The 12,978-nt window shown below is 39.2% G+C and overlaps 1 protein-coding gene across 1 annotated transcript in view; it reads right to left on the bottom strand.

Moving 5' to 3' along the window:
- CLYBL (citramalyl-CoA lyase) overlaps positions 1–12,978 on the bottom strand; it is a 475,215-nt gene that overhangs the window by 29,327 nt on the left and 432,910 nt on the right. Inside the window, 2 exon segments of the mRNA XM_073569499.1 lie at positions 265–389; positions 11,851–12,018. Of these exon segments, the coding sequence (XP_073425600.1) occupies positions 265–389; positions 11,851–12,018 (293 nt within the window).

The following is a 12,978-nucleotide window of genomic DNA, read 5'->3' as shown; positions in this document are numbered from 1 at the left end:
TGTGGAAAGTTTCCAAGAAAGCAAAGAGAGAGAAGATGAAGGAGAAATAACAAGTGGCGTATGAGAAGGATTAAAAAAAAAAATAAACAAAACAAGCACAAAAATAAGAATGGACTTAAAGAAAAAAATAGTAATAAAAAAAAGATTTTATTTAGCTTAGCTTCCAGTAACATTTTAAATAAAAATGATTGATAATGTGTTTGTGTCACGCATGGCTCATATGATTTAGAAAGTTCTGTATATGTACATATATATTCTTTTTACCTTTCCTAATCTCTGGTGTTCTTGAAAAGCAGAAATCAATTCGTAGGCCCATTTTATTTTGTCAGCACTCGGAGTAAACTGCTCCTGGACAATAGGAATCTGGCTTGGGTGAATCACCTGCTTACCTACAAGAAGATTAATGACACCAGAAACATGAATCAACAACAGATGTTCACGCAAAATGTGTCAAACATTCAAAGATGGAGAATGCCTCCCGGACTAGACATTAAATAATAACAAATAATTACTGTAATAGCGCACTTTTTTTATCCCTGGCACTCCAGAGCAGCGTGAATCCTTTCCTTGTGCTCAGGCGGCATGGAAGGATAAATGCAGCCTTGACTCAATTCAGAGCGCTTTAAAAGAATACAAATAATCAGTTCTGTTTTAAAGCAAACAAAAAAAGGAGCCCCGTTTTTTTTCACTTTATTGTCTAGCTAGCAAAAAGGGTCCGAGAGCTGGAATAAACCCGAAAAGGAGCAGAAGGACCCTGAGCTATTAAACAGGTTAAGTGTGAAGCCTGCAAGTGAAAAAATATATGATTTGTTTTTTTTTTGTTTATTTAGAAAAGAACACAAACTAGTGAAAACCTATCATGCAGTTAAACAATACAGGGCTCTACTTTGTATGATGTCCGTGCCTTGTAGAGTAAACGTTACATCATGTCTTCAAATGTAGAAACTCTACAGCTAACATTTTCTTCATTAACATATCAAAGGTGCGACTTTATGGTCTATACCCTTTCAAAATCTGTAATCATTACATTTTAAAATATTGGGGGAAAAAATGCATGGTATTACTGGCATAGATGCCCTCCCAGAACAGAGTGTCACAACAGAAATCTAAAAAGAAAAAAAAAAGGAACGTGTTCTTCTAGCTATCTAAGCTGCTCTTGCTATTTATTATTGGTCTTTACTAATAGAATAAACACGTATCTAATCTTTTATTTCAGTTATATAGAAAAAGAAGGCAATTAACAGAGTTGGTATATTTTTATGTTTTTATATACAAGACTATAAAACCTGTTTTTTTCCCCAAATAGTAAAATTAAATTCTAAATTTCATTAGTCATGCGTCAATAACCGTTACATTGTTAATAAGAAATATAGTCTGAGATTTTAGATGGTGTTCGCTGGGTTTCTAACATTTTTTTGCAACCTTTTTTGATCTATATTATTTGTAATATTTTAAAAAATTCTACACTAATAAACAAGACAAAAATAAAAAAAGAACAAAAATGACTGTTAAAAGCTGTATTATATTTGTTATCTTGGTGGAAACATTGTAAAACCATACCCATGAATACCTTTCAGAAAAAAAAAATTGTCATAACGCGAGTGAAATCAGAGGAGCGATTCCCACGAATTAGCAGAATTTTATAACCAACCTTCACCCGGATTTGTCTACAGTAACCGCTGCATGTAAAAGATCTAAAAGAAATGTGACACTTGACAAAAACTGTGTAATCTGTTTAAACTGAAACACTATATTGTCTGCTCAGGTATCCAGCAACACTTGACATATCATTGTAGGTCAATTTGTCAGCTAGGAAGGGATTATGGAACATAATGCAAACTCTTCATGTGAGGGTCTCTACTATAACAAAGCAAGGTGCGCCGGTGTGATGCTCAGCGTCTCCCTCCATATAATGGCCTTAAGTAATTGTGGCATTTATTGGCATTCTGCAAATAAAACTTTAATGATTCTTTTGTGGATTTTTCTTAGTACAGCAAGGTAGGGATTATAATCATAACAAACTATTAATAAAGTTTGCCTGGAACAGCATTGTCCTTTTGCTTAAGAGGATTAAAATCTCAGTTTTAAGTCCAATTTCGCACATTTTAACATACCTTGACAAACCCCTATCACAGTTCTAGGAGCAGACACCAATGAACTAAGCTTCCTATTGTTGGATTAGGATATGCATGAACTGGCCAATTAATTTACGCAGAAGTAGCAGACCACCTGAGTTATAGCTATGTAGCCAGGCACGCTAGGGAGAGTCTCTGCTCTCTTATCACTGCCCCACACCGGTGCTGACCGCATGCTCGGATCTCTTATGTATTAGAGGTATCTGAGTGTAGCATTATAAGATGATTTATAGAACTTTTACAATAAAGTTACTACTATAGGGATGTATCTTTATCCTTTTTACTATTGCTATGATATATTCATAGATATTTTCATTCAGTTATCAATTGTTCTCCTTTCAAAATTTCCTTTGCAAAATTTTTTTGCAAGAAAGGCTCCATTAACACAAGAGGGTGAATTTGACCATTTGCGTGAAAAGGATTGCTTTTTTCTCATCTGTTATTCATATTGCCTCCATGTGGCATCTGTTTTTATCTCATCTATTATTTTTCACTGAAGGAGTGTCTTTGTTCTCAACCCGATAAAACACCCCCTCTAAGGTCACGTTATTATTAAAATTGATTACCGAGTAATATATTGATGAGAAAAGGACGTAAATCGGAAGCCTTTCAACTTTCATCCGTGTTTCACTAGTCCCAGTAGACTTGTACATTGTGTGCACAATTGTTAGGCAAATGAGTATTTTCCCGATATCATCATTTTTACAAGTATTTTCCAAATCCAAGCTGTTAAAATTTGAATGCTTATTGGACGAAGCAGATCAGGTGATGTGATGGGTATTTGTGTAATGAAGGACGATATCACCACCCTTTATCAACATGTGCAGAATTATTAGGCACGTTGGTTTGATCAGTCAAAATGGGCCAAAAAGAGATTTAATGAGGTCTGAAAAGTCAAAAATTGTTAAAAGTCTTACAGAACAACGCACGACTCTTGAAATAGCGAAGATATTGGGGCGTGATCACAGAAACACCAAAAGTTTCGTGGCTGGATCAGTAATGATCACAGACCTCCACTTCAACTCAGATGCCAACAGATTGGCTCAAAATCAACTCCTAAACCTACTGCCAGTTTTTAGAAGACACTTTCTTCAAGCAATGAAGGACAATGTTCCATCGCATGAATTGAAGTCCTCAAGTGCTTGGCTAGCCAGTAAAGGTCTTAAACATGAAATAATAAAGACATGTCCCCTTATGGACCATCTTAACAAGGAGATTTATGGTGAAGGAAAATAGTACACCTTCTTGAACAGTGTCAGAGAAGCTGTGGTTGGTGATGCCAAAAAAAAGTGGGTGGTCAACAGATTAAAAAACTGACAGACCCCATTGATGGAAGGCTTTGGACTGTTATTTAAGAAAAGGGTAGCTATATTGGTCACTGATTTTAGTTTTTTGAGATGTCAGAAATTTATTTAAGATGGGAAAATGTATGTTTTTCAGGTAGTTGCATATTAATTCTGTACATAGATATTCTCCTAAGAAAGACAAAATATATTTGTACTATCGCCCAATATCGCTGCTCCCATTTGCTTCTAAACTCCTGGAGCAACATGTCCACACTGAACTTACCTCCCACCTCTCATCTAACTTGCTCTTTGACAATCTACAATCTGGCTTCTGCCACCATCATTCCACTGAGACAGCCCTGACGAAAATTACCAACGACCTACATACAGCCAAAGCTAACGGACAATACTCTATACTCCTGCTTCTAGACCTGTCCTCTGCTTTCAACACAGTTGACCACTGCCTCCTACTACAGATCCTCTCCTCCTTTGGCATCAAAGACCTCGCCCTATCCTGGATCTCCTCATACCTTTCCAACTGCACATTAAGCGTCTCCCACTTCCACGCTACCTCCTCATCCCACCCTCTCTCTGTTGGAGTCCCCCAAGGCTCTGTTCTAGGACCCCTACTCTTCTCAATCTACACACTCGGCCTGGGGCAACTCAAAGTCCCACGGATTCCAGTACCACCTTTATGCCGATGATACTCAGATCTACCTCTCTGGCCCAGACATCACCTCTCTGCTCTCTAGAATCCCAGAGTGTCTATCAGCCACATTCTCCTTCTGCTCAATGTGGACAAATCTGAACTAATCATCTTTCCCCCATCTCACAGATCTTCCTTACCCGACCTTTCTATAACAATTGACAACATCACTCTTTCCCCCATACCGGAGGTCCGCTGCCTCGGAGTAACCCTTGACTTTGCCCTGTCCTTCAAACTGCACATCCAAGCTCTCTCCACCTCCTGTCGCCTCCAGCTCAAAAATATTTCCAGAATCCGTCCCTCCCTCAACCCTCAATCTACTAAAATGCTTGTAGATGCCCTCATCATCTCCCGCCTCGACTATTGCAACATCCTTTTCTGTGGCCTCCCTGCTAACACCCTTGCACCTCTCCAGTCCATCCTCAACTCTGCCGCCCAACTAACTCATCTCTCCTCACTACTCCTCCGCTTCTCCCCTCTGCAAATCTCTTCACTGGCTCCCATTCCCTCAGTGTATCCAATTCAAATTACTAATACTGACCTACAAGGCCATCTACAACCTGTCTCCTCCATACATCTCTGAACTAATCTCCCGATACCTTCCCTCACGTAATCTCCGGTCCTCCCAAGACCTCCTTCTCTCCTCCACACTTATTCGCTCCTCACCCAACAGCCTCCAAGACTTCTCCTGAATAGCCCCCATCCTATGGAATTCCCTGCCCCAACACGTCCAACTATCAACCACACTCGGATCCTTCAGACGGAACCTGAAAACCCATCACTTCAGGAAAGCCTACAGCCTGCAATGATCCCCGCTGCCTCCTCACCAACACTGGAATGCCTCCTCAACAACACTGGAGCTACCGCCTCACCATCACTGGAGCTGCTGCAACCCCCCAACCTACTGTCTCCTTCCCCACCATCCTGTAGCATGTAAGCCCGAAGGGGAGGGTCCTCTCTCCCCTCTATCTCAGTCTGTGATTGTTAGTTTGTTTACTGTAAGTGATATCTGTAATTTGTATGTAACCCCTTCTCATGTACAGCACCATGGAACCAATGGTGCTTTATAAATAAATAATAATAATAATAATATATTTACCGTATTTTTCAGACTATAAGATTAATAAAAATTTTGAGGGAAAATGGGGGTGCATCTTATAGTTGGAATAATCTTACAAGTAGTGTGGCGGCAGCAGAAGTCGGGCGATTCTGCGGCAGTCCCGGTCCGACACTGCAGGGTGATGATCACACTCTCTTCCCAGGCTTGTGCGGCAGGTTCGTCTGTGTTCTGTGGTGTAGGGGGCCTTCGCCGGCATTTTGTGAAAGCTCGGAGGCCCCCGCGCAACTTTTGATGCAATGCGGTGGCCTCCAGTAAAATGGCCGCCTGGGGCAGCACATGCTCAGGTTGAGATCTCAGCAACAAGATCTAGTTGCCGAGATCTCAATCTGAGCATGCACCGCCCCCGGTGGCCATTTTCCCCAGAGGCCACAGCATTGCAGCAATGAATGTGCGAGGGCCTCAGGAATTTCACAAAATGCTGGCGCAGCCTCCACATCACAGAGGTCCACCGTACCAGTCTGGGTTGAGAATCATATTGCCGGACCACCGAACACCCCCTGTGACCACGCTCAGCCAGCGCTGCCGATTCCCCCCCGGTAAGCTGAATTCTGAATTCAGAGTGTAAAATGGACCCCCCATTTGACACAAACTTTTTACCTATTTTGTTTCTGAAAATTTGGGGTGCATCTTATGGTCCGGATCAACTTATAGTCTGAAAAATATGGCAGGTTTCAGATTTATTAACCTTTTGGATTGACTGACAGCACTGTAGATGTTCATTAATAAAATTAATCATCAAAAATACAAATTGCCTAAGAATTGTGCACACAGTGTATAGCCAATCCTAAATATTTGATTCAAATAGTCTATATTTTTGAATTTTTTGGGGGGTATATATAGCCAATTCTGATTTGATAGAAGACAAGAGAAAGCTACTGACCATAACACTGGGATCACACACTAAGTCAAAACAATATAAATTTTATTAAATGTCAAAACAGACCAAGACACCATAAAAACAGTTAAAAAGTCACTAAATGACAATAACGTTGTACCTTGAAGGGTCAATAATATAACCCTACAAAAAATTCCCCTAGTACATAGATATCATGATAATGGGGGCTGATCATAATGAAAACGATATAATTAGAACATAGTACCAATCAAGTATATTGTAATACAAATACATGGCTGTAATCGTTAATGCAAATACACCACTTGGTGTAAGCACTACATTTATGGATATAACGTATTGCTGTATACAACACATAAAAGAATACTCCTAATAGCATTAAATCAAGAATCATGTTACCGAAGAATAATATACATATGCAGCAATATAGGCCTGCTTTTTCTATTTAGGAAAAGTTTTCTTTTACATTTTTTACTGCATTTTTGGAAGGTTTTTTCTCTAGCTAACGGATACTGTAGTTTTTAATAGGTACAATATTATTTGGATCATTGTTTTTATTTTATAATTTTATTGCATGTAAATATTCTTGATTAATTGTTTCCTACCGATTTCTGTACCCAGCTCTTATACAGACCTGCATATGAAAAAAACCCTTGTCTGAACCTGGTATTTAGCAAACACAGTGTACACAGCCTTTAAAGAGAACCTGTGTCACGTCCTCCTGGGAGACCTGGGGTTAGAAAATCATTACATATTGTTAATCACAGATTTTCCATTTAGCTGTGTGTTTTGTGTCCGATATTAAATGGATTTCTTTTTCTTTGATGCTGAACAGTTAACAACCCTATCTATGCGGGTTAGCAACATGCAGCTCCATCTCACAGCTGCTCTGGACCTGGTCATTTTCTCTAAAATTTGGCCAGACCTTCTCTTCCTTGCCAGTGAAAGTTTACTTCCTGGTTCCCTGGAATTGCTGTGCTGAGTTGGAGAATGTTTTTGGGTATATGCTTTACTCATTGTCCTACTCCCAATTCTTTTGTACGTTCCTACCCGTCCCTATATACCGCTTTACCTTTGGTGAGTGTTTTGTATGTTAGTTGCTCCTTGTTATCCCTGTTTGTCTTACATGTTTATACACTAGCATTTCTGTCCCAGGCCACCTGGGGGAGGAGACAGCTTAGGTTATAACAGGAAAACAGTAAGACACGTAGCCCAAACCTCCTCACCATCAGAGGTTCCTTTTGGAGCAGGGATAGTTAGGGCCCCAGTCCTAGGGACAGTTCAGGGCCCCTTTCCCAAATTACATACAGTCACAGCATGACAACCTGTCAGCAGGACTTAGCTCTATAAAATAAAACCATGGCCATAATAGCACTGTGATGCTGGCAATCTGTTACCTGCTGTGAAGGAATCCAATCTGTGGTTGTTGAATAATCATGCCCTAAAGTTTTCATCTAGTGACATCTGTGCAAAGGGGTGAGTAAAGGGGGTAGGGTCTTCGTCTGCTTCTCCACCCCTCCACCAGCTTCCTTGGTTTCTTGTACAGGTCACTGATTATTTGGTGACCTGCCACCTTTTTTAAATTCTACGCGGTCGCCATCATTGGGGTGGGAGAAGCATACGCAGTTTGATTCTACAGACAGTCTTCACTAAAATGGCGTTGAAGGCGGCATATGCGCAAACCAAGATTTCAGCTCATGACTTCTTCATTAGGCGGAAACCTTCATCTGCGCATGCGCAACCTCCAGCGCTATTTCATTGAAGACCAGACATAAAATTAAACTGCACACGTGCTGCCCACCTCAATTATGGCTGCGGCGGTGTGGAATTTTAATAACAAGGCAGGTCACTGTATAATCAGTGACCTACAAAAGAAACACAGGAGGCTGATGGAGGGGTGTAGAAGCAGAATAAGACCCTAACCCCTAGGCCCTGTCCATTGCATAGAAGAAGTCATTAGAAGAAAACTTTACTGGATGATTAATAACCACTAATCAAATTTTTTCCAAGCAGGTATCAGATTAATCAGCATCACAGTGACATTATGGAGATGGATTTACTTTATAGTGCTAAATCCTGCTGGCAGGTTCTCTTTAAGCACTTCATGACATAGGATGTGCCATACCCGGCAAATGCCAGCTGTATTACACAGCCAACATCTGCCTCTTACAGCAACGAATGAAGCTCACTTTGATCACTTCTGTTTAACTATTTACAGTGCCTACAAGTAGTATTCAACCCCCGGAAGATTTAGCAGGTTTGATAAGATGCAAGTTAGAGCCTTCAAACTTCACACAAGAGCAGGATTTATTAACAGATGCATAAATCTTACAAACCAAAAAGTTATGTTGCTCAGTTAAATTTTAATAAATTTTAAACATACAAGTGTGGGTCAATTATTATTCAACCCCTAGGTTTAATATTTTGTGGAATAACCCTTGTTTGCAATTACAGCTAATAATCGTCTTTAATAAGACCTGATCAGGCCGGCACAGGTCTCTGGAGTTATCTTGGCCCACTCCTCCATGCAGATCTTCTCCAAGTTATCTAGGTTCTTTGGGTGTCTCATGTGGACTTTAATCTTGAGCTCCTTCCACAAGTTTTCAATTGGGTTAAGGTCAGGAGACTGACTAGGCCACTCCAACACCTTGATTTTTTGCCTCTTGAACCAGGCCTTGGTTTTCTTGGCTGTGTGCTTTGGGTCGTTGTCTTGTTGGAAGATGAAATGACGACCCATCTTAAGATCCTTGATGGAGGAGCGGAGGTTCTTGGCCAAAATCTCCAGGTAGGCCGTGCTATCCATCTTCCCATGGATGCGGACCAGATGGCCAGGCCCCTTGGCTGAGAAACAGCCCCACAGCATGATGCTGCCACCACCATGCTTGACTGTAGGGATGGTATTCTTGGGGTCGTATGCAGTGCCATCCAGTCTCCAAACGTCACGTGTGTGGTTGGCACCAAAGATCTCGATCTTGGTCTCATCAGACCAGAGAACCTTGAACCAGTCTGTCTCAGAGTCCTCCAAGTGATCATGAGAAAACTGTAGACGAGCCTTGACATGACGCTTTGAAAGTAAAGGTACCTTACGGGCTCGTCTGGAACGGAGACCATTGCGGTGGAGTACGTTACTTATGGTATTGACTGAAACCAATGTCCCCACTGCCATGAGATCTTCCCGGAGCTCCTTCCTTGTTGTCCTTGGGTTAGCCTTGACTCTTCGGACAAGCCTGGCCTCGGCACGGGAGGAAACTTTCAAAGGCTGTCCAGGCCGTGGAAGGCTAACAGTAGTTCCATAAGCCTTCCACTTCCGGATGATGCTCCCAACAGTGGAGACAGGTAGGCCCAACTCCTTGGAAAGGGTTTTGTACCCCTTGCCAGCCTTGTGACCCTCCACGATCTTGTCTCTGATGGCCTTGGAATGCTCCTTTGTCTTTCCCATGTTGACCATGTATGAGTGCTGTTCACAAGTTTGGGGAGGGTCTTAAATAGTCAGAAAAGGCTGGAAAAAGAGATAATTAATCCAAACATGTGAAGCTCATTGTTCTTTGTGCCTGAAATACTTCTTAATACTTTAGGGGAACCAAACAGAATTCTGGTGGTTTGAGGGGTTGAATAATAAATGACCCTCTGAATAAACTTTTCACAATTTAAAAAAAAATTAAACAAAGAAATAACATTCTTTTTTGCTGCAGTGCATTTCACACTTCCAGACTGATCTACAGTCCAAATGTCACAATGCCAAGTTAATTCCGAATGTGTAAACCTGCTAAATCTGCAGGGGGTTGAATACTACTTGTAGGCACTGTAAATGACGTTGTCAATCACTGAGTGTGGCATTTAAAAGAAGCAATTGCTTTTGCCCAATTGTCTGCTTCCTTTGTGGTTTTCCTTTGAAGAAAAAAAATACTTATATTTATTTTTAACTCCATTTGTAGAAGTCTGATTTATTAAAATATAATATTTATTAACTTTTACGATAGATATAATAAAAATAAAAAACCCTAGAAAGACAGAATTGTAGTTTTTCAATCACAGCTCTCTCTCTAAAAAAAAGTATATGTACCTCAAATTGGTATCAAAGAAAACATCAGCTCACACAGCTCACTAAAATAGTCTCAGAAAATGGAGTCACAGACAAATTTTTTTTTTTCAATTTCTGATTTTTTTCATCTATATATACAAATAAAGACAGAGGACTTGAAGTCTTGTGACACCTATTGGATGTAGCAACCCTAAAAGTCCATATCAATCCTTTAATAAGCTTTTCCACATGACTCAAGCTAGAAATTCCATTTGCAGACACGTTTCAGGGTGTTTGCCAGTTATGAGTGCAAAGTTCATAGCTTAAATTAAAAATAAAAAAAAACTTTTGAAAGATGGGCATCTCTATCACAGGCCAACTTGAGGAATCATGTTGCCAGGTCTTTTTACAGAACGAAAAAAACAGCAAAAAATCCAATCTTATAACAGCATTTTTTCGTTATTTCGTCACTTGCTTTTGTAACTTATCTACTGTTACGCAGTTTAAATCTTATAATGTAAGATAGTCACAAAAACACTAAACATTCGTTCTGCTGTTACCGGGGCATTTATTGCAGGTTTTCTATACTGCTGCCTTGTCTGGTATTTTGATCTATCATCATTTCATACGCTTGAGGTTTTTGTTGTATTCTTACACTACTTCTTGTTTCTCTTACATTTTTTAGATTGATTAAAAAACAAAACAAAACAAGAACATTACTTTAATAAATTGTGAAACATTGTATATTTTACACATTTTGACAGTTTGATACTTGCTACCTACATTCGACAACACAACTTCATGGGTTGGTAAGCAACCTGTCTGCTTTCAGAACAGTGAAGCTAATGAAATGGAAGGGCATTGTTTTGGTCAACTCCGTCTTTTCAATGGTTTGATAGACAATCGTGTACAATAGGAGTGCATCGTATTTTGGCTTCTGACATGAGCTTGTCCCACTCTTTGAGTGCATACTCTAAAGTCTAATCTAAAAAAAAGAAATACAAATCAAATAATGAGATCTGTACTTATCTCAGCAAAAAAACAACTGCTTACCGTATATGTCTACACTTTTCCCGAGAAGGATTACACTCCTCAAGTCTTACTGTTTCTAGCATAACCTTGTGGTGACCCACCAACAATTCTTCCATTATCTATCTACAAAGCTACGCAATTTTTGCTAAATATAAAGAAATAAAAGTTCCCCTGTAATGGCTACCAGAAGACAACAAGGAAGGAGAGAGACCAATCTGAAGTGTAAATAAGATTTACAGATAAGATATCATGCATAATGGATGCAACTTTTTCATTAATTTAATATGCTTATCGGTTACACTTTTTTATACTTTATTTCTAGACAGTTTTTATATTGATATTTGATAGATTTATGCTTTTCTCATTATCGAATATATAAGATAAGTTAAAAACAGCAATCCACAGCTATACTCCAATTAAATTTAGAAGCCTGAGCTGGAAAACGATAACGTAATTAATTACAGAAAAATGTGAAAACCTTTGAGACATTGAAAAAAGGATATAAAAAATGTATGATGCTTCAAAATATGGCAATATGGTTTATTTTTGTTGTGTACAATGTAAAAACCCGGAACATATTTGCAAGATTCACAGTGGGCTATGCTATGTGGTGTTTTGCCATTTCCCTTCATTACCGTATAACTGTCACTCATTAAACAGTAGAAATGGCTCTTTAGATATAATTAGGAGTACATACCGGAGAATCCCATCAGGGCTCCTTCTTTTGCTTGTCTCTGCAGCCCATCTGCATCTTTGTAGTCTATGTAAACAAGATCAATTGCTTGCAGTCCAAATGCTTTGGCTACAACGACAATCTTCTGTCTGGCATATTGGACATCATGAGTTTCTTTGCTGCTTGTAGCACCTTTATTGTTAAGACATGACATCGATATTAGTCATTAATTTCATCTTTACTTGAATTTCTTTCACATAATATTATAACTATAATAAACCCCATAGTACCAGTCAATTACTGTCATATTATAAAGCCAATATTCTAGCAGTATCCAGGGTATTTTTTTTTTTCGATGAGTGGTAGCAGGAAGAGGGCACACTTCAAAACTTTTCTTTTTTCCTATATTGGGCAGAAAAATATGTAAAAACTAAATTTTAGTAATTGCCAACAATAGGATTGACGGCACAATTCCAAGACTGAAACTGTGTGAAGAGTCTAGTACTAGTCAAGGCATCATCATATGCTTTTTTTATCAGGGAAGTAAAAAATTGAAATTCGCAAAACAAAATGCAGAATCTCTGTTGCTGTTTATGATTTTAAAGCAAATATGTTAGCTTAATATGCTGCTCTACAGTGGCTCGAAAAAGTATTCATTTCCCGTCAACTTTTCCACGTTTTATCACGTTACACCCGCAAACGTAAATGTATTTTATTGGGAATTTATGTGATATACGAACACAAAATAGCAAGCATTTGTGAAGTGAAAAAGAAATGATACATGGTTTAATAATTTTAAAAATATAAATCTGAAACTTGTGATGTGCGTTTGTATTCAGCTCCATGTGGTCTAATACCACTAAATAAAATTCTGAGTGACCAACTGCCTCCAGAATTCACATAACTAATAAATTGAGTCCACCTGTGTGTAATTTATTCTCAGTATAGCTACAGCTGTTGTGTGAAACCTCAGATGTTTATTTGAGAGCATTTGGATCAAACAGCATCATGAAAACCAAGGAACACAGCAGATAGGTAAGGGATACATTTGTTGAGTAGGGTTAGGTTATAAAAGTAGCCCAAGCTCTGAACATTTCATGGAGCACTGCTCAAGCCAACATCCAAAAATGAAAGGCGTATGGCACAACTGCA

The sequence above is a fragment of the Dendrobates tinctorius genome, unplaced genomic scaffold (genome assembly GCF_039654945.1).
Source record: "Dendrobates tinctorius isolate UK_male_01 unplaced genomic scaffold, ASM3965494v1 ptg000026l, whole genome shotgun sequence".
NCBI classification, from domain to species: Eukaryota; Metazoa; Chordata; class Amphibia; order Anura; family Dendrobatidae; genus Dendrobates; species Dendrobates tinctorius.
Note: the sequence above shows the minus strand (reverse complement) of the source record. Positions and strands in the feature narration are given on the sequence as shown.